The sequence below is a fragment of the Rousettus aegyptiacus genome, unplaced genomic scaffold (assembly GCF_014176215.1).
Source record: "Rousettus aegyptiacus isolate mRouAeg1 unplaced genomic scaffold, mRouAeg1.p scaffold_m13_p_4, whole genome shotgun sequence".
In the NCBI taxonomy this organism is placed as follows: domain Eukaryota; kingdom Metazoa; phylum Chordata; class Mammalia; order Chiroptera; family Pteropodidae; genus Rousettus; species Rousettus aegyptiacus.
In genome coordinates, this window is record NW_023416307.1 from 114591957 (window position 1) to 114612282 (window position 20326).

The 20326-nt window shown below is 41.2% G+C and overlaps 1 protein-coding gene across 4 annotated transcripts in view; it reads right to left on the minus strand.

Moving 5' to 3' along the window:
- Positions 1-20326, minus strand: part of CACNA2D3 (calcium voltage-gated channel auxiliary subunit alpha2delta 3) — a 790850-nt gene that overhangs the window by 612535 nt on the left and 157989 nt on the right. For all 4 annotated transcript variants that reach the window (XM_036219353.1, XM_036219351.1, XM_016156350.2 and 1 more), the window contains one exon: positions 12433-12549. In XM_036219353.1, coding sequence (XP_036075246.1) covers positions 12433-12549 — 117 coding nt within the window. The remainder of the gene's footprint in view (positions 1-12432; positions 12550-20326) is intronic.

Here is a 20326-nt window from a genome sequence, read left to right on the forward strand (position 1 = left end):
AATTTTTCAAGCTTTAAATTGGGATATTTTTATATCGCTTTATATTTTTATATGTGATTTCATTTTTTTTTTTTTTTCTCAAAGCCCACATGGATCCAGTAAAACCGGTCTATGGCCAGGACTGGCCTGGGGAGCACAGGTTTATAACAGTGATACAGATGCTTTATTCTGACTTCCCCACGGAAGCAATTCCTATGAGTGTGAACTGCCATGGGCTCCACTCTGTGCTCATTTATGCCAAGTGAAGTGGGCTGAACATACTTCCCTAGAGTAAATCATCTCCACCACATCTGGCCTCAGAGGCCACCTCTGGTTTCCAGACCATGGCCACAGAGAATACAATTACAGTAGAGCAAGGGAGGGCAGGCACTGAGCCCTGTTGGGAAAGTCCTCATGGAGACAGGCTGCCCGCCGGCTCAAGCCTCCTAACAGAGGCCACTGTGTAGCTGGCCAAACAGCTGGCTGCAGGCCTCGCCCCCTGCAAGCCTGACCATGCTTCTGCCCGGGTCTGCTTGCATGGCCCCTTGTAGCTGGCACCCACCTGGTTATCTCTTAGTGAAAGCGCTGAGGGCCAGGACCTTTGCCCTGCTGAAACTCTTACAGAAACGCCTACTGGAGGGAAGGAGTCTCCTCCTCACTGGCCAATAGGAATATTGATAAGCAACTCCCCACCATGACCAAGAGGAGGGTCTACTTTCTGATGGCCACCATGGGCTTCCTGGAGAATTTCCTCTCTACAAAGCCCATCAAACAGTGATGAGATGCTCTGGGATAACTGAGCACAAAATGAGGGATGTTTTCTAAGTATATTCCCAAAAATATAATATGCAAAAAACTCAATTAAAAAACACACAAGAAAAATGTCCACATTTGCCCCTGATGATACAAAATATGATATGTTGTCTGTTCAAGCAGCCAGTACAGCTTGGGGTGTGCAATCAACAATATCCTAACTGATTTTTAACAAAGACTCTGATTACTCAAAAGGGCTGTCATCCCTCTGCTGAATGCGGTGTAAATGAAATGCCAATGAATTCCTAACTACCTTTTCATTTTTCCTCATAACTTAATTTAGAAAACATAAATAATGTCCCTGTGTTTGCAGGACCAGCTGTTCCTTACCTCTATATAGAAAACTGAGCAAAGACCAAAATAAGACAAATGATGCCACCAATACATCCTTGGTTAAACATACTAACTATGCATTCAAAGTATTTCTGAAAACCTTTAATTTGTTGCCAGTAACTTACAGAATTATAGCCAGTGGTCTTTTATTATTATTATTATCATTATTATTATTACTTTATTCTGTCATTTGGATCTATTGATGGTCGCACTTCAGTGATTCACCATAATTTCCTCCCGCCCATAAACCTTTTAAGATTTCTTTTGCCTCGGCTGAGTACAAATTAAGTGGCATTATCTTCTACCAGGTCTGCTGTGTTCAAATAACCATGTAATATTCTGAAAAATCAGAACAGAAACCAGCACCTTGTTGCAATACTACTGCATTGAGCTCCCTCTGCCCCTTCCGACCCATCCGCTTAGGTTCAGCCAGTGTCCCGCGTATCCACCACCTTCGCTCTTTTACTTCTAGTGGGTGAGGCCATCAGAGCACCTCAAAGTGAGCTCAGAATCTCTGCGTGGGCTTCCTGATGGGGCATAATTGCCACTTGAGTTAAAGGCAGGGATCTGTACTATAATTTCATACACGATCTTATGGTCGCAAGCCTCTGTTCTCTAGGCTGCTTGGTCTACTCTGTCTAGCCTATGCATTATGACCAAATTTAAAACTAGATTTTTTTTTTTATGGAAAATAAAAATAGGCAAGGAAAATGGGAACTAAGATTTTAAATGACATTTCACTTCGAATTCAAAAGCAATTCTTTTCCTCATCATTGTACAGCATAAACCCAATCCAAATTTCATTTCTGAGGCAGAGGAGAAATAGGACACTTGGTGGGGAATAGTGGGTAGGACAGGCACAAACACACTAGAAATGCTTGGAACCCTGTGTCCTGGTGACCAGATGGTCTTTCCAAGAATGGGGTGTTTATCCCACGACAGCATCATTGCCAGTGTGGAAAGTTCATTCACAGACTAAGTACCCTGCCTGGTCCTGGGGATATATGAGGAAACACGACCATCATGGTCACTGCCCTCATGACACTGGGGTTCCAGGACAGAGTCTGGCAATTTGCAGGTCAACACTGAGATTAACAGAATGACTAAAAGTTATTTCAAAATGAGTATAAAGGGAGCAAGCAGGATATTGTCATAGACAATGCTAGCAGAGGTGAGGTAGGGCCCTAGATGACTGCCCTGACCCAGCCATGCTACAGCTGGGACAACTCCAAGCCCAGAAGGTGGGAAAGAGTTTGGCAACTACCCTCAGCACCACTCCGAAATTCTCCTTCATGATATCACTCTCAAAGTTATGGAAAGCCTTTCGAATCTGCTAATAGCATCAGTTTGGTCCATTTCTTGTAATGAAACAAGTAAGCTTCTTATCACCTGCCACATGAAGAGAAACATCTGCCGAGCCTGGAGGCAAACGCCCTAGCTCTTGAGTCTGGCCTATGCATTATGACCAAAAGATCACTCAGCCAGGCACAGAGAACACCAAGGAGTTCATGGTTATTTTACTAAGTCATGTCCTCGCAACATCAACTTCCTCCTCCTTCCCCTGTGAAGGAATCAAGATTTCCTTCATCAGTTCCAACCAAATAGGAAGGAAGAAGGAAAAGAAGGAAGGAAGGAGGAAAGAAGGAGGGAAGGAAAAAAATTTTATTTCTTTCTCTGTATGAAAATCATTAACTTTTATTTCTGCTCTGAGAAGCTGGCCTGATGTTGGCCCATTTCAACTCCCCCATTCACCCAGTTCTAGGAGCAGGTCCGCATGAGGAGGGACTGGGCTGAATCCCATGAATAGAGTCTAAGTAGGTGGCAGCTTGACTTGGGGCAGCACACAGATGTCTCATTTACATGGAACAGATGGTGAAGGATTCTGGAAAGTCCATGAGGCCCACAGTTTCTCTGCAGTTAAGCTCAAAACCTTTTCTTTCCCCTTCATCATTCAGGAGTTCTCTGGTCAAAGAGAAAAGGTGTGACCATGATCACTTTGATTTTAAAATATCCTGACTCCAAAATGACAGTGTGTGAGTCAGTCAACAAATGTTTAATGATCACTTAACTTTAGGTTCAGACCTTGTAATAGTTTTTGGGCTAGATTGAGTACAAGCTCGGAGAAGGAAAAGAAATAGCAGAGTATAAATGATGGGGAAGGGTATAAAATGGAAGTTTACTAAAGAAGAAAAAGAAGAGGGGGAAAGCGGGAAGGAGTGGGGAAAGGGAGATGAGGAAGGTAAGAAAGAAGAAGGATGAATAAGAGGAAGAGGAAGAAGAAGAGGAAGAGGAGGAAGAGGAGGAGGAGGAGGAGGAGGAGGAGGAGGAGGAGAAATGATCGATGAACCTATAAAAAGACAGTCAACTTTCCTACATAGTCCCATAAGAAGTGAACTCAAGTGACTCCGGCCCTCCGTCTGGTGCCCCAACAATGAGCCAACTGGGGATGGAGTCTTCCTCCAGTGAGAGGGGCTACACCAAGCTCAAATTCTCATGGGACTGCTGACTTTCTCCCACAGTAGGGGAATCTGAAATACCCCAGTACCATAATCCTCAGGTGCTGAGCTACTCATGTTCCCAGATGACTCCTCCAAACAACTAGTTCCCCGAATCTAGGCAGCTCAGTGATAAGTCAGTATATCCACACACCCCTCGCACACCCACCAGGCTGTTCTTATGATACACTCCAGGAAGAAAGAGGAGAGGGTGTCCAAGGGTGTCCAAGCATGTGCCTGGTCCATGAACCTCTCTGCGGAATGATAGGCGGCCAGCATTGGGCCTTCTCTATGTTGTGGCACTGACACCATTGCTCTATGACATTGTGATTTGCCTCAAATCCTGATGCAGGGCGAGTGGACAGCCAGAAAAGACCCACTATGCCAAACAGTGAGTAATTAAAGAAATAAAGTAAAATCCTGTAAGATGGGCAGAGTAAAAAATTAACAATAGTCAAATGTCGAGAGGGAAGTGGTAAAATAGTGCCTCTCCAACCACACAGGTAGGAGCACGAGCAGGTGGATGCGCGCTGGAGGACGAGCTGGCAAGGTGCCAAAAGCCTTGATTTTCCTTCTAGGAACAAATCATAGTAAATAAATCAAATATATAAAAAAGTTTCTCTGTAGGAGAGTTAATCATATTATTGCTTAGAATAGTGAAACCCTGTAAATGACATCAGTGTTCATCAAGAAAGAATTGCTTGATTAGAACATCCAAAAAGAAGACTATTATACAGTCATGCAAAAGAATAGAAATATATATTCGTTATCAAGGAAAGATGTCCACAACATGTAAAATTTAAAAAAAAAGAAAAGTGTTACAAGAAAGAATAATCTAATGTTTTAAAAGTTCACATATATATATATATATATATATACACGCACATATATACACACACACACACACACACACACACACACACATATCTTATACACATGCACAGACAGAAAGAAGCATTGAGAAGAATAGAAATTAAGATGTTCAAAAGCAAAAGGAATTGGAAAGTGTTATGCCTTTTACTACTTCTTGGTGCTTTGATCTCTACTTTCTCTTTTATCATTTCCTTCACATTCTTTTTTCTTTCACAATAAGCACCTACTGTGTAATCAGTAAAAAAAAAAAAAAAAAAGCATAAGAAAGCAAACATGGTTAAGGTAAGTTACATAGAAAACAAAAAACTAAGTCTTCTATAAAGTTCTGAAAATGGAGAACTTTTAATCAAATATTTGGGAATGGGACTAAAATCCATGAACTTGGGGAAGGTTTGGTACAGTGGTTCTACCCACAGAAAACCCTTCCTATAGGTCATCCCCAGAATAAGCAGGAAAGCTAAGATACAGCTCACCGAGCCAACCCAACTGCCAATACATGAGGCTAATGGGCAAGAAAGAGCTTGAGGAGACAGGAGATGAAACAGCAAATATGAAATGTCCAACGATTCTCCCTTCATCCCTTAGCAGGAATCTCATCTCCTTCAGGAGGCAGGCAAGTTGCTCACTCTTAATGTGGATGGGAGAGCAGCAATTCTGGGCCTCTCTGTGAGGCTCAAGTTGATACAATTCAAAGCATGTTAGCAGAAATTCCAACTCCATTTGGAGTGAAATCTAAGAAGACCACGCAGTTCCATGTGGTTTTACCCTCAACCATTAACCAAGAATGGTTCGTTGACCTCATCAGAACTGGTGAATCTAGATTGTTGCTATTTTTTGTTTCTTCTGGTTTGAGGTTTTTGCTCTAAATTTTCTTACATATATGTATGGGATTTTGCAATACAATCTGAGAGAGAGAGAGAGAGCGAGAGAGAGAGATGGAGGAAGAGGGGAAGGGAAGGAGAGAGGGAGGAAGAAAAAAGCAAATATGTGACAAGTTACAGCAACATAAAAAATGATAGTCTCTTCTTTCTTCATTTGTGACTTAAAACATTTTTTTCTGAAACCATTTTACTCCTATTTCGAGGAACAAGTTTTGAATTTTGAAATGAGATCAGATATGAACACGAGGCAAAAAATCTTTTTGATATGTATAGTCACCTCTACCAGCTGAGAACTAAAGGTCATCCTAGCAACTCCTAAAACTTCTACAGCTCATTTTGGTCTTAATATCTAAAGAGTCCTTATGATCTAAGAGCCATTTTATAAAGGAAGAATCAGTTCTGTCTCAAGAACCTTTACTTAACTTAGAAATTTATAAACAAAATAGTTGATTTCATTTCCAACTTAATGGGTGTCTTTTTGAAAGTATGCCTCACCGACAATTTTCACCATGCCTATAGACATAGATGGTTTTTCAACCAGAAGTATAGTCCTGCATTAATTAATTAATTAATTAATCCCTTCTATAGCATATATTTTTGGTATAGAGAATGCTTTTTTTGGGTACACCCTGCTTTTCATTCCTCAGTGTCTATATATTTACATAAAAACAGAGATGTGTTTTATAGTCATACATATGTAGACAGACGCCAGTCAAAAAATAACTAGAGAAAGTTACTTTAATAGTACCCTTTAGCTTTTTTGGAAGATAGGCATAAATCTCTTCTGCAGGGGGAAAAATCCATCTTTCTGAGAAAGTAAATGTTTATTAAATGCAAATGCTGATATTCGTTACCTAGGAAAAACGTCTGGCTGCATGTGGAATTTCTCGATAAAAAGCTTTCAAGTCCCAGTTTCCTCCAGATAAACCCCTATCGGTGAACTGATGCGTGAATGCACTGAAATTGAATTACTGTACAACAGCAATTACTTTCCGCAGTACAGCCATAATGGGAATCGGTTCTGCAATGAACAGCAGGTAGCTATAGGAAGGGGGAACTTCATATATAATCTACTTCTTCAGCTTTTCCCAAGGAGCAAGCATGTTTATTTTTAAGCAAAATACTCTTTTTTGAGTGCTCGAGTTATCATTCGATCAATGTAAATCGAAAATAAGTGAAACAGGATTAAATTTATTTACAGATATGGGCTTCAAAGTACTTTCAAAATGTCTTCAACATCTTATCCCAGGTCTGAAAACAATAGACTCTTTTCACTAAGTTTAGCTATGACATGCTTTTTATGTCTCTTCATCGTCCCCACTGAAGTTTGTTCTCTGAGACCCTTCTAATTAACTATCTTGGAGAGAAAATAAATTTGAACGGCAAATAAAATATTTAATGTTTTGGCTGATATGCTACCAAAATAGACACTATCCCTCCTTGTGAAATGTGTTTAAGTTTGTAGAGGCCTGAACTCTGTAGAGCTCAATAATGAAGGCCATATGGATCAGTACCTGGCCCTGAAACTAGGAACACCTGGGAAGACACAATTCTGGCCCAAATCAGTGTGATGAAAGCAGTGCCCACCCCTTGAGCTGCTCCACACAATCAAAGGCAATAACTACTCTGGAGAACCCACCCTGGAAAACCATTTTGAAGAATCCTAGTGTAAATTTTTAAGTTCTCCAAAGTCCTTCTTTTTGTCATTCCTTGGTTTACCTACTTTTTTCAGGTTGTGCTGTTCATCTGGGGCATATGAACCTTTCTGAAGTCACAGGATCATTACTTCCCCCTGGCTGTGCTGGAATCTGTCCTAAAAGTATATCCCTATAATCACAGAAGCCCGGGATTGCTCAGTTACCTCTGACAGATTCTCCTCCAACTGCACACTTAGCTTTGCCTGCATGGAGATCCCTGGAGCCTCAAATGATCCTTTCAGTTGAGCAATGGTTTGTGCTACTCCCAGCAGAGGCTCAGACTTAAAAGACAAAGGAAAGGTTGGGCAGCCTGTCTGTACAACCAAATCCATGGAAAGCACATCCTTTGCCTTCTCCCTCCCCTCAAATCAGGGGAAAGAGTTTGTCGCCATCAGCAAGTCAGGAGAAAGGCGAGCTGTGTCAAATGTGCCTCCCATCAGTATTTCGGATGAGCTCTGACCTGTGACACAGTTGAGCATTTCCAGATGTCACTTAGGAACAGCCCAATGGGAGCGTTCAGCTGGCAGAGGACTGACCATCACTTCCTCCATGTCCAGCATGTGAAATACCTCCTTTAAAATGTTAATGAACCTAAAGCAAATTGATTCCATTTCTTGTCTATTCATAGAACTTACAACTTGATAAACTGCTCAGCAACATTAATTGAGGGCTTGGTCCTATGAATACGTTTGAACAAAGACGTGGGGACATAATGCTTTGGGCACAATCATTACGCACAAAAGCAAGGAGCAGCATCACTACATCAAACCCGATTTGGCTTTAAGTTAAAACAAGCCACATCAAGCCTCCGAGTGGATTTTTAAAAATTATTAAACCACCAATGACATTAAAACATGCTAGAAAATATTAGTTAAGAAATGCTACCATAATGTCGGCACCATTATGTTATGGCAATTACTGAAGCTAAGGTTATTTGTAATTTGCTGGTCTGAAAAAAAAAGTTACATATAGTCCATTACCAACCAGATGACAGAGGTTATGTAATGGGCAGGCCACTTTAGGTTTCACATTTACTTCAGACATCTGACGGGGAGAAAATAGGACTTTTTATGATAGGATAATTGCATAGTGGAGAGTAATTCAAATAGGAGACGAGTATGATAAAATCACTGATTCAACTAATCACTGGGAAAAAGTGATGGGGTAAAAATGATGAAATCAAGCCAGAAGAGACAGGAAAAGATCAACACTGTTTAACAGCCAAGAGGTGACTGGCATGTTAAAGGACTGGATTACTGTAGTACTCCTTTTTTTTTTTTTTTCAGCACTAACTGAACCTAACTAAAGGCGTTAGTATAGTTTTCTAAATCACTATTGTCAGTCTCATAAATATTTTACATACGTGAATGAAAACTTTAATAATCAGTATTGTTTGTGAGCCCGTTTTTCCTTATATGAATCCTTGAGTCCTCCCAGCCATCCACCATTGATGAGCACTTCGTGCTGGATCAGTAATTGGCAGGAAGACACTCAGGGAGGCGCTAGGACCTCTGACCTGACTCAGATCACTGGGGGTCTGGATGGGGGCTTGGAAATGGAAGATTGCCAGGTATGGTGCATCACAGTGATGAAGCGAATTCTAAAATCCGTTCTTTTCCTGGGCCATTTGAGAAGGCAGGGGAGGGGGGGTGGCGGGGCGGGGGGGTGCTGCTCAGTAGGTGGTGTGGGAAAGGAAGGGCCCTGGTGCACTGAGGTGCCTTCTAGTGTAACACCACGAATAAGGACTCCACTGCAAACCCACAGGCAAATTTGTATTTGAGGTCTTTGCTCTCCAAATGCTCACAGATCCCATGGGCTAATAGCAAACTTTCCTATTCAAGAAGTAAGGTGTCATTATAGTGTGGAAAACAGTCACACCCACTGCTTCCAGGCCTCAATGTAAACCGACACCCAGGAGGCCTCTCAGTGGCCACTTCGTCTCATTCCAAATGCTACCTGGTTCATAACCATTGCCAACAGAGCCGCATGGCTGACAATGAAGCCCAGGCCAATCTCAACGAGCAAACTGTCTCCAGACCAAACCGCAACTTGACATATAAGCTCTCTTTCTTGTTTCAAGATTGGGAGCAGGGGAGAGCCACACATCACTGAACTAGTTAACCTAGATTTTATGGCATCAAGTGTGCTTACAAAGGGTCTTGTACATCTATTTTAAAATACATGAAATACACATTTGAGAGAATCCTGAATGCAAATAGAGCAACTTTTTCCTTTTCAAAAGAACCACACCAATCATATCAGTCTTTCCGCCCCCGCCCCCCAACTTCAGTAAGTTAAAGCAGAAAGGTTTCGAAATTCAGCTCCCTCCTGTCATCACCCAGGGTCTTCATGAGGCTTCAAGATTCCCCTCGCTAATAAGTTCTCACACACTGGAAGGTCCCTTAACCAGCAGTAACAGCAAACATTTACTGAACATTTACTGTTTGCCTGGCATTGTGCTAACCACGTTATACAGATACACAGACAGGCACTGCAACTCTACCGCCTGGGTGAGAAAGGAATTCCATGAGCCTGTCCATGTGACTTACGTAAATGGCTTCACATAGCCAAGCCTGTTTGCTCATCTCCAAAACAATTATGGTAACAGTGTCTCACTCCCAGGTTTGATTCAAGAATGAAATGAGAGAACACATGTAAAGTGCTTATCACTGGGCCTGGTGCAGGGAACTCAATAAACATAAGAACTGATTAGTAAATCATTGACTCCTAACATCTCCAGGGAGGTAAGTGAGGAAAAGAAGTCCACCAAGTTACTTAGCTTTTCTCACCAGCCTCCCCACCTTGGGGCAGAACTGAGATTCGCCCATGGCTCACCTGCCACGTGGGCCCCCTACCTCTGAGCAACGAGGTCCAGGCTCTGGTGCTGGCTGGGCCTCCTTGTTAGGGCAGCATGCTGCACAAGGCTCCCCGAGTTCCAGGCTTCCTTGTCTCTCAGTTGCAAAGGCGGAACCTAAGGGTACTTAGGTCAGTTTTTACTGTAAAATTCCGCGATTCACAAGGAAATTCAAGTTAAAACAATAATAATATTTCCCCCCACTCAGAGCGACAATATCGTTACTAGTATTTAAAATCACTTTTATTTATTTTTTTTGCAAGAATTCAGGGGAAAAAGCACTCATATACTACTCCTGCTGGAGGGCTATGAATTGGCAGAGCAATGTTTTCATATGCATAAAGAGCCTTGAAGACTGGTTCAGAGCCTCTGAACTATCTTCTACATACAGATATTCATCTTAAAGAAACTGGTGCACACTATAGGCCACTGAGAGCATTGAAGTGAGGAATAATATGGACTCTGGGGTCTCCATGTGCCTGGACCCCTCCTCTCTCTTCCCAAGTGACCTCTGAAAGCAACTTAACTTCTGCCTCTCAGTCTCCTCTTTTGTAAAATGGGCAAAATGATAGAAACTTTCATCACAGGGCCATCATAAGGATAAGTGAGTTTGTGTAATCCCTTAGAGGAGCACCCAGTGTAGTAGGCGCTGAGTTGCTTGACCTATTATTAATATATATCAAGAAGATTCACTGTAGCATTATTTACATCAAAACTTGCAAAGAACTTAAATATCCAGATACAGAGGAGCAACCAAATCAATTATGACGCATCTATAGATTGGAATATTATACAGCCATTTAGAAAAATCACAAAATACAGTGACACAAGAAAACGCTCACAATATAATGGCATAAAGAAGGGGAAAGCAGCTTGATAAGAAAGCGAACAGGCAACACGATTACAAGTTTTGAAAAAAGAAAAACACACGTACATACAGAGAAATGCAAAGAAAAAGACAGAAAGAAGGAAACACACAGGAAGAAAGGAAACAAGCTGTGGCTTCCTGATGGATGATAGGACTTTAAGTGATTTTCTTTTCTCTGTTTGATACTTTTTAATATATTCTTAAAGTTCCACCAAATGGTGTTTATTTTATAAATTAAAAAACGGTAATTGTGGTAAACTTCTGAAAGTTTTTATTTTAGGCTTCTGACTGTTAGATTTGAATGGCTACCACACTGCCAGTAAAGAATACCACTTGCTTCAAGGTAGTGACGTAAGCACATACCAGACAGAGGCTGCCATGCAACTCTCATGGCTGGCTCTCAGTGCAGTATTTCTGTGGCAGATAGAAGTTTGTTTTTGTTTTTGTTTGTGTTTTCCCCTCAGGCATTTCAGAGTTTCCACCAAAAAGTATCAACTTAAATAAGTTAGTAATCATAGTAACAGCAGAAATACTGTTTATGTGCCAGGGTCTGTGCTAAGTGGCTCAAAAAACATAACTTTGTGTAATCTTCACACTTCCTGTGTGTTTTTCCCACTTACAGATGAGGAACTTGAAGCTCATAAAGGCTGTTTTACTGAAGGCCAAAGCTTAGGAAGTGACGAAGCCAGGCACAGAACCTTGTCAAGCTTATCTTCTCACCTACCAAACTACAATCCCTTCTTCTCTGAATCAAAACAGTATGAAAATGTTTAAAGACAAGCAAATATATGGGATCATCAGGTCTAAAGCAAAATAACATGTGGAAATTTGATTTGGCCAGTTAAGTATGAGAGAAGCTCGAGTAGGAAATAGTCTTTTATAAGAAAGTGGTTCTGGAGATCATTATTAAAACTGAAAGGTAAGCAAAATCTATACATTAGAAATAAAGAACTCTGCAGGTTGTAATTCTTTTCCATAATTCTATGCCAATATGGCATTAATGTAAGATACTGTGACATTCGTGTGTCCTAAAGCAAGAATGGAAGATGCCTTGTTTAGCTGGCTATAAGGAATAAAGCTGGAAACCACCTTCCAAAAGGATATATCTGTGCGCTGCAGCTCCATTCATCCCGCTGATAATATATAATTTCAGGGAGCTCTTACTGGTCAAGATAAACATTATAATTATGGTAATATTCCAATAGCAATAAAAATAACTTCTAACTTCATCTAGATTAATTTACTCCATTGAGATTTTCGATTCCATATTTTGGCAAGCATTGTTTAAAGTTTTTATAGTTGCTTTGTTGAACCACAATGTACCTTTGAATGATTTTTGGCAATCAGGGAATGCATCAGACAGTCATACGACATCCTCTATGGCTTTTTAATTAGTGCTATCTCTGCTAAAGGCATAAATGATAAGACAAAAACTGGGACCTGAACCACACGTGGAAAGGGCAATTGTGCCCCTAGTAACTACTTTTCCTGGTTAACTAGACTTAAGGTAAAAAAAAAAAAATGTTTCTACAATAGCTGAGTCAACTTGGATCTTTGAGAGCTGGATTCATCAGTGCCAGTTCCCGGGCACTGCTTTTCTGTCTTAGGACAACACGGAGCAGAAATGAGAGGCACTTACTCGCACTGCTTCAGACTTTTTGTGAAACATCTCTTCCATGTTCTTCGCCAGCTTTTTCACCAGTTGAAGGCCATCAATTTCTTCTATGGCAACATCTTTCTCATATTCTTTGTATTTCTGTAAGGACAGAGAGAAATAATAAAGGCATATGATACCACAAAACATCATGCCCATGATGTCAAAGCACATCTACCTACAAGGAGTAAGTAAAAATAAAGTTATAATATGACTGTCTCTGTTAGATTTGAGGAGATTGGACTATAATTCAAAATTATCAAATCAACTAGGGAGAAATGTGTAAATTGACTTAACTAGCACCTAGGAAAAGAATAAACTCTAAAGTAAAGCAAATAAACTCTTTATCATGCATCCTTTTTAGGTCTTGGAAGCTATACTTCCAATTTGACCACAGTCAGCCGTTCTTCTGGAGGACTGCTTTAGAGTCATTAGCCATCCTGCAGCTAACACCACTGGAAACTAGTCCAGATGGGTCACAAAATAAAAATGAAGAAATTCAGCTTTTTTTTCCCCCGCGAATATCATTAACTTCATTTTTTCATAGCCAAAGACTAGAGACTTAAGGAAAAATAGTTTCAAGGCTGTGACTCTAATATATAACTACGACAGGAGTCAGCAATCTATAATCCTTGGGCTAAATCTAATCTAGCACCTATTTGTATAAATACAGTTTTATTGGGACAAAATCATACTCATTTGTTTACATATTTGATCAAGTTAAGTAGTCACAACAGAGGCCAGATGGCCCACAAAATCTAAAATATTTACTCTCTTTTTTCTTTATAGAAAAAGTTTGCCAACTCCTAAACTGGAGTAGGAATTAAAGAAAGTAACATGAAAAAGTATCTTATAAACATTTTATAACGATAAGAGTTTTTGCTATGAATTTTTGTAATTCTATTCAGTTATTATTGCAGACTTCTTATCAGCTCACAGAAAGGAGCATGTAATGTACATAAGTACAAAAACCATAAAAACAACATTTAATATATATGATTTTGTAATTTGTCAGTCTGTTCATGAGGGACTGATTTGACGCGAATTCTCATAAATAATTTTTTACTTAAAATCTATCACACACCTTGGTAATTCATCTGTTTAAACCAGTAGTTCTCAAAGTCAGTGGTCCCAAGCTTTTTGGCACCAGGGATGGGGGTGCTCCTATGACAATCTAATGCCTGATGATCTGAGGTGGAGCCGAGGTGGTGATGCTAGTCTAGGGCTGAGCAGTGGCTGCAAATACAGAGGAAGCTTGGCTTATTCATCTGTCGCTCACCTCCTGCTGTCTGGCCAAGTTCCAACAGGCCACAAACCAGTACCAGTCCATGGCCCGGGGCTTGGGGACCCCCGCTCGAAGTAGTCCAAAAATTCCTGCAGGGTCCCTGAGACCCTTTCATGGGTCCATGAAGTCCTCCAGTTTTCCAACAGTATATCTATATGAAGCCTGATTTTCTTTATAGATTTTAACAAATCAAAACAGACTGAACACAGAAGCAGATATGAGAATCATATCTGCTTTCTCTTAAACCAAATATTAAAGAGATTTGCAAAAATGAAAATAAAATCCTAATCCTCTAACTAAATCTTTCTCTTTCGGAAAACAGAGTTAATTTTCATAAAGTGCTATCTATATTAACATGTAAGGAGTTTTTGTTTTGAATTAATTTTTAAGTTTCTTGGTTTTAAATTCTAATATGGTTTTAATTTCCAATAATTCAAATATCAATAAACATAATCCATATAAGCGGAAGGTCTTAGGGATCCTCAATATTTTGTAAGAGTGAGACCAAAAGGTTTGGATTTAATTTTGGTCCCACTGGAAAGAAACATTGTTTATTGTTAAAAATCTTCTGAGCGGGGTTTGAAATACTTTTAATGTCAACAGGAATCCCTTACATTTATGTACGTATGCAAAGGCTGGGGAACTAAAAACATTAGGAGCTTTATATTTACTCTTATTTGTGGGGAAAACCTGAATCATTACTAAACCCTCACCCCAAGCTCCTACTTAGAAAAAACAAGGAGCTCCACTTCTTATCTTGGCTCTAGTAACCTTGAAAGTTATTTTTGAAGCAGAAAATATAACAACTTTTTAACAGCAGTATTATTTTTGGAATATAAATTTATATTTTCTCCCCATTTCCCCTTCTGTACCTTAAAAAATGTAAAGTAGGACACTCAGTCTTTTCTTGCCCCAAGCGGTGTGTGTGTGTGTGTGTGTGTGTGTGTGTGAGAGAGAGAGAGAGAGAGAGAGAGAGAGAGAGAGAGAGAGAGAGAGAGAGAGAATGTGAGTGTCACACAAAACACTTCCTTCCCTTCCTAGCTGAGATTCCCAAGTCCTTTGAGGAAATAATATTGGGTGCCTGAAAGGAACAGATTAAATTTTGAGGACAGAGGGAGTGACTCTAAAGAAATGAACATAAAGAGAGAATTCCTCTCATCCCTAAGACTAAAATAAAGTCCCTAGTATCTAGGGGCATCTTGTCCCCACAGAGTCCCCAGGGCCCACCACTAGATATTGGCAGAGCAGGAGGTGGGGAGGGCAGAAAGGGACACTTAGAATGAGCATTTGGAGCCCCTGATCTGAACATCAGGCCCAAAGTCTTGGTGTTTCTCAGAATTAGGACAATCCTAAAGAAATAAACAAAGTCCTGTTCTGGACCACCTAAGTCTGGACCAAGACAGACATCTGCTACATTATTTATAGGATGTTTTGAGCTTCTCTGTGTGGTCCTATAATAGACCATGAGTTGTAAATGACATGTTTCTCCCTGCTCCCTGAAAACATCCATAAAAATCTTATGTGTTTGCCTTGAAAGTCTCCTACATCTCACCTGGAAAACCAGTATTCCTTCTTCCGGCCTTCTTCTCCTACTCAGTAAGGGTGTCCTAGTTTCCAAAAGTGAGGAGTCTGTACCATCCCTCCAAGTCCCCTGAGCACTTAGTGCTCATCTCTCCTGGTACTGTAACTTGTGTGGTCCAGGAGCTTAGGTCAGGTCCTCATGGTCACCCACTAGCCTACAGCAGACACAGGACTTCTCTGAGTGAAGCTTGTTGTGAAACAATTGTGACGTTACAGTACAAGGAACATGCAAGTAATACAGCTATATTGTCCTGTGGCTCTTTAAGGGTGACCTAGCTATCCCTTGGGAGGTTGACTGGATTGGCCTGGGATGTGGGACTCCAGCCAGCCCAAGCCTGGTTCAAGCTAAAAGCGTCCTCTGCTGTCTGAATAAAACTTCAATGACAATCACTGGAAACTTTCCCTAAGTTCAAATGCAAGCCAATGTCTTTGGAGCCAAAAATCCTGGGGGTTCTCTGCTGCCTGCCAGATGTACTCCAAAAGCCAACATCCAAAGCCAACTTATAGCCAAGGCTGATTCACTACCAAAAATACAAAGTTCAAGAAGTGAGTAAAATAAAACAAAACTAATGTCAGTCTAATATTTATAGTCAGTGAAATCGATCTCTGTCTTAGGTAATTCTGTAACTAAAGGTGATTTAGAGGCTTAAGATAAAAACAAAATGGATCTCACAATTAGCCTTTGCCTGAATCTTTTGGTTTTTATACAGAGGCCATTATTGTGGTCATATCTGTCACTTGCATGTATTTCTCTCCCAATAGACTTTTAAAAGGGAATCAATTTATTTAATTCTCACCATCCCCCATATTTCGATGAGATCTTCCTGCATTTTCTCTTCTTCTCAGTCTATTCTGTTAAAAGGAGTTACTGACTTTCTGGAATTAAAGAAAGTAACACGGCAGGGTTGTCAGTCTCCCAAGACTATTTGTGACTGGTGACCTAGCTAACCAATCTCAACACGAAGCTCTTTGCCAAGCCAAGGATTCCAGATCTGGGACAAATACAGCAGTTCACTGGTTCCAGTCCTCTGTCATCCTAAGTCTTCTCCTTTCAGGACATGTGACAATGGGTTCTCTTTGCCAGTGAGCCAAGCCCATGCTACTTTCTCACCACCCTGGGAAGTTATCCCATAAGCGAAAAACATTCTGCTTTTCAAGATGTGTTAATGCCTCTTGGAATCAGGTCAGAACAACGTAATGCCTTACTCTTACCAGGAAACATTACACTGTGCTGGAATCAAAGAATTCAACAACATTAATCAAAGAAATTAACCCAGTGATAGTCATGAATCAATCCCAAGCCCTTAGCAGCTTAGAATGCAATATATATCAAAACTTTAAAAACATGCCTTACAGTATGAAACCAAGCGATTTGACCTCCAGCAACTGGACAAAGTAAGCTACAACAGTACAACAGAATTCCACATAGCCATATCAAATTGTGTAAAAGAATATAGTAAATGTGCAAATGGTTTGTTACACTGTGTTACAGACAGTATTCGGTGACTTTTTTCAATTGCTAATCTGCATATACACAAGCACACACACAAATGCACTGCTAGAAGGACATGCCAAATGGTCACGGCTGGCTGTACAATTAGAAATGGTTTTTTCCTTTCTTTTTTTGTTTACCTGTATTTTCTAATTTTTATAGTGAACATACTATTTTGGAAATTAGAAAATATAGGAGTTGTAGTTATATGGGCACCTAATAAACAGATTTCTTTAGGGGAACGTGGTCCCAATTAAAAATCTGTGTAATTAAGCAGCATGTCTTCATTAGCAGAGCCTAAGGAAGTCAGTACAATGAGTCCTCTGTGTATCCCAGGCCCAGCACGGTGCCGGAAGCTTTTCACACATTAATTTGTCTAATCCTCACAGCTACTCTGAGAGGTTGGCATTATCCCTGTATTGCAGATGGCAAACTGAGGCACAGAGAGGTTTAGTCATTGTTAAAAGTTAAATGGTTAGAGAGAGTATTAAACCTAACAAGGTCCAACTTCTAGTCTCTTGGTCATTGGAATTAGGGGGGAGGGGGGCAGGAAGCAGTAAAAAAAGTGAAGGACTAACAATCTAAATATTTGCAAGCTTGTTCCAGGGGGTCCATTTCACTGCCATAACAACTCCTGTTTCATTGATTTTGTAGCCAAAGGTGGTTTGGACTCACCAAGAGAGTCAAATACCAAAAACCGGACACATTGTCAGTTAATGATGCCTGCAGCTAATCACAAGGCTGCTCCAAGTGAGCAAAAGCCACACACCCAGGGCACATTGGATGTCACAGCAGTGGACTCTATCCCTCCACAGGACCACAGTGGGTGAGTTTGAAGCCTGGCCTCAATAGAGCAGACATAACACTTAGCAATAAAAATACCTGGAGGGAGAGGAGAAAGCCCACTCTAAAAGTGGCCCTTAATTATAAATTACTTCATGGCTGTGTTCCAGTTACAAATCAGCTTTTGTTCTCCAAGGTACCAAGACAGAGCTGGAGGCAACCTCCCCTGACCCAGCTCCTGCTTCTCCAGCGTTGACATCCCCCACAGCTGTACAGGCAACCTTGCTTTGCTTTCCATAACTTCAAGGACTGTGCTAGCAATTACTTTGTTTTCTAAAAGCAGTCATCCCATTAACTGGGAAAAGGAGTTAGGAAAGTATCAGCAAACACACAAAAGGAAGGCGGAAGAGAAAATGGACATGGAAGAGATAGTGTGCCACCTGGTCGTAGATTCAGACAAGTCTGGATTTGAATCCTGTCTCTAGTGCCCCACTTACTTGTTTCACAAAAATCTAGAATGCAGTAAGTCCCATTTTGCTGGACCTTTAAAGGATGATTAGGCTGAGAAGGTGGGAAGCACACAGGGGATGAGCTTGCCAGGCAGAAGGAGAAGCAGGTCTAGGGGTCCAGGGACAAGACACTGTCCGGGGCTCAAGAAACTACCCCCATTCTACTTCACTGGCATATGGATGGCTGAGGTCAGGAGCTCTGGTGAGAGATGAGGTCAAAGCAGTGAGCAGGGCCAGGCCATCGAAGGTAATGTTCATAGATTAAGAGTTTGGACCTTATGCTGACTTGAGTAGAAGGATGGGGTGTAGAGATAGGCAACAGCCAGAGCCATTGAAGGGTCTGTGGATATTGGAACTCTGTGATTTCATGTGTCGTTCTGAAAAACTGTAGTGTTAAGAATGGGTAAAAGGAAGTAAAGTAGGATGGAGACAAGAATTTGGGAGGTCAGAGAGGCCAGAATTTGGAAGACAGCAATGGGGAGAGAAAATCCAGAAGAGTCAGAAGAATGAGAGGTGGGCTCTCTCAAAGGCATGCAAAAGTCTGATGGTCAGACACAGCAGCAGTTTGGGAGGGCTGTCTGTGTCACTTTAAGAAAATCACTTAACCTCCTGGGCCTCAGTGTCCTCATTCTGAATACCAGGGGTGAGGATGCCCACCTTCCAGGGATGCTCTGGAGGGCTGTGAGGCAGACATCTGTGAAGGCACCCAGCACAGTGCCTGCACATCACAGACCACTCCAAACCCTTGTGCTCTCCTGATTTTCCCTCTTGGTATTTCTGCTACAGAGAACTTTAGTAAGTGTTATATTTCCATACCAGTGCCTTCCTGAATGAAAACCCTTAATGTAAGAGTCAAATTCCAATAGGGCTGTTGATGCTGATGTTCTTTGCTCTGCAACCCCTGTCCTCTGAGCCTCCCCCTGGCTAGGAGCAGTAGCCCTAATACCTGAGCAACGCAGCCTGTGGCTTTAGGCGAGACCAGGGCCAAGGCAGAACACAGCCCTTCATAAGAGCACCTCTCAGTTTTCATGACACAGAAGGAAGACAACCCTGAGACACTCTTTAATCCTTCTGTCTCAGGAGAACATCTGAAGCTTCCATTCCTTCTGTTAGCAGAATCAGCATTTGGCAAGAAATCTTGTGATGAGCCAAGAACATTTATCATTTGCGAAGGGAGACACAGAAATGCATTATTTCTGCAGCATCTATTTTGCCAGATCATTTCACATAAACACCAGGAAGAGAAAAGCACTACTTCAATGTCAGAACATGTAATGTTGTTCATACATTTGGGTCATTCTTCTCCTACGTGATAACTGCATATCTAGAAGTGAGTCACTTGGAACAGCCCTCAGAGCGGGGCTCCAGTCAGGAGACTTCTGACCAATCACAATTAATTAGTGTAAAAGCCAAACATGAAAGAGGGGCTCTGAGTACACTCAGCGCCAACAAAAAAGTATCCTCTGCAGAGAACGTAAGCAGGGATTACCATTAGCCAAAGAGCTGGTACATCTGAACATGGTCTTTTGGCCAAATTTTTCATCAAAACCTCTCAGGTCGGCCTAATTAAATCTCTAGATGAGGACTGACAGAAAGAAGGCCTAGGAAAGAAGATGGCAATGCAAGGGTTTGCCCAACCCTGAGTGAGAATCCAGAATGAGGGGAAGGCTTGCCCTCAAAGCCTGACTTGAGATAAACTGGCCTGGTTCTCCATCTTTCCCCTAAGCCTCTGGCACTCCCCTTGAAATCCATGACCCGCAACCCCAGTAAACCCCGTTACTGGAAAAGCGCCCTGGAAACAGGCTAAGCCCAGAAGCCATACAGGTGGCTTCTTACATAAGAGCAGAAGATGCCTCATATTCCCACCTTAAGGTTCAATTTTCAGTCTCATTCTCATTCTTTCAAGCCCTAAAATAGCCACCGTGCAAGAGATAAATTCATTAAACCAATCATTTAAGTAAGGATCACTTCTATTTTCAATCACTAGACAAATATTTACAAATCACCTATCATGTCAGGTGGGTGGGAGGAACGGGGGACTATTAGCAAACATATATGTTCCCTTAGAGTATAAAGAAACTAATTTTGGGTTCCCTTTATTAAAAATAAGTCATAAATAAGTTGGAGCAGAACTGCATGGGTCATTTCGATCTAAATTTGATCCCACACAGCCCTTCTGTATATGTCTCCTCCAGAGATCACACCTGTCCGCAGTGCAGGTGAATCAAT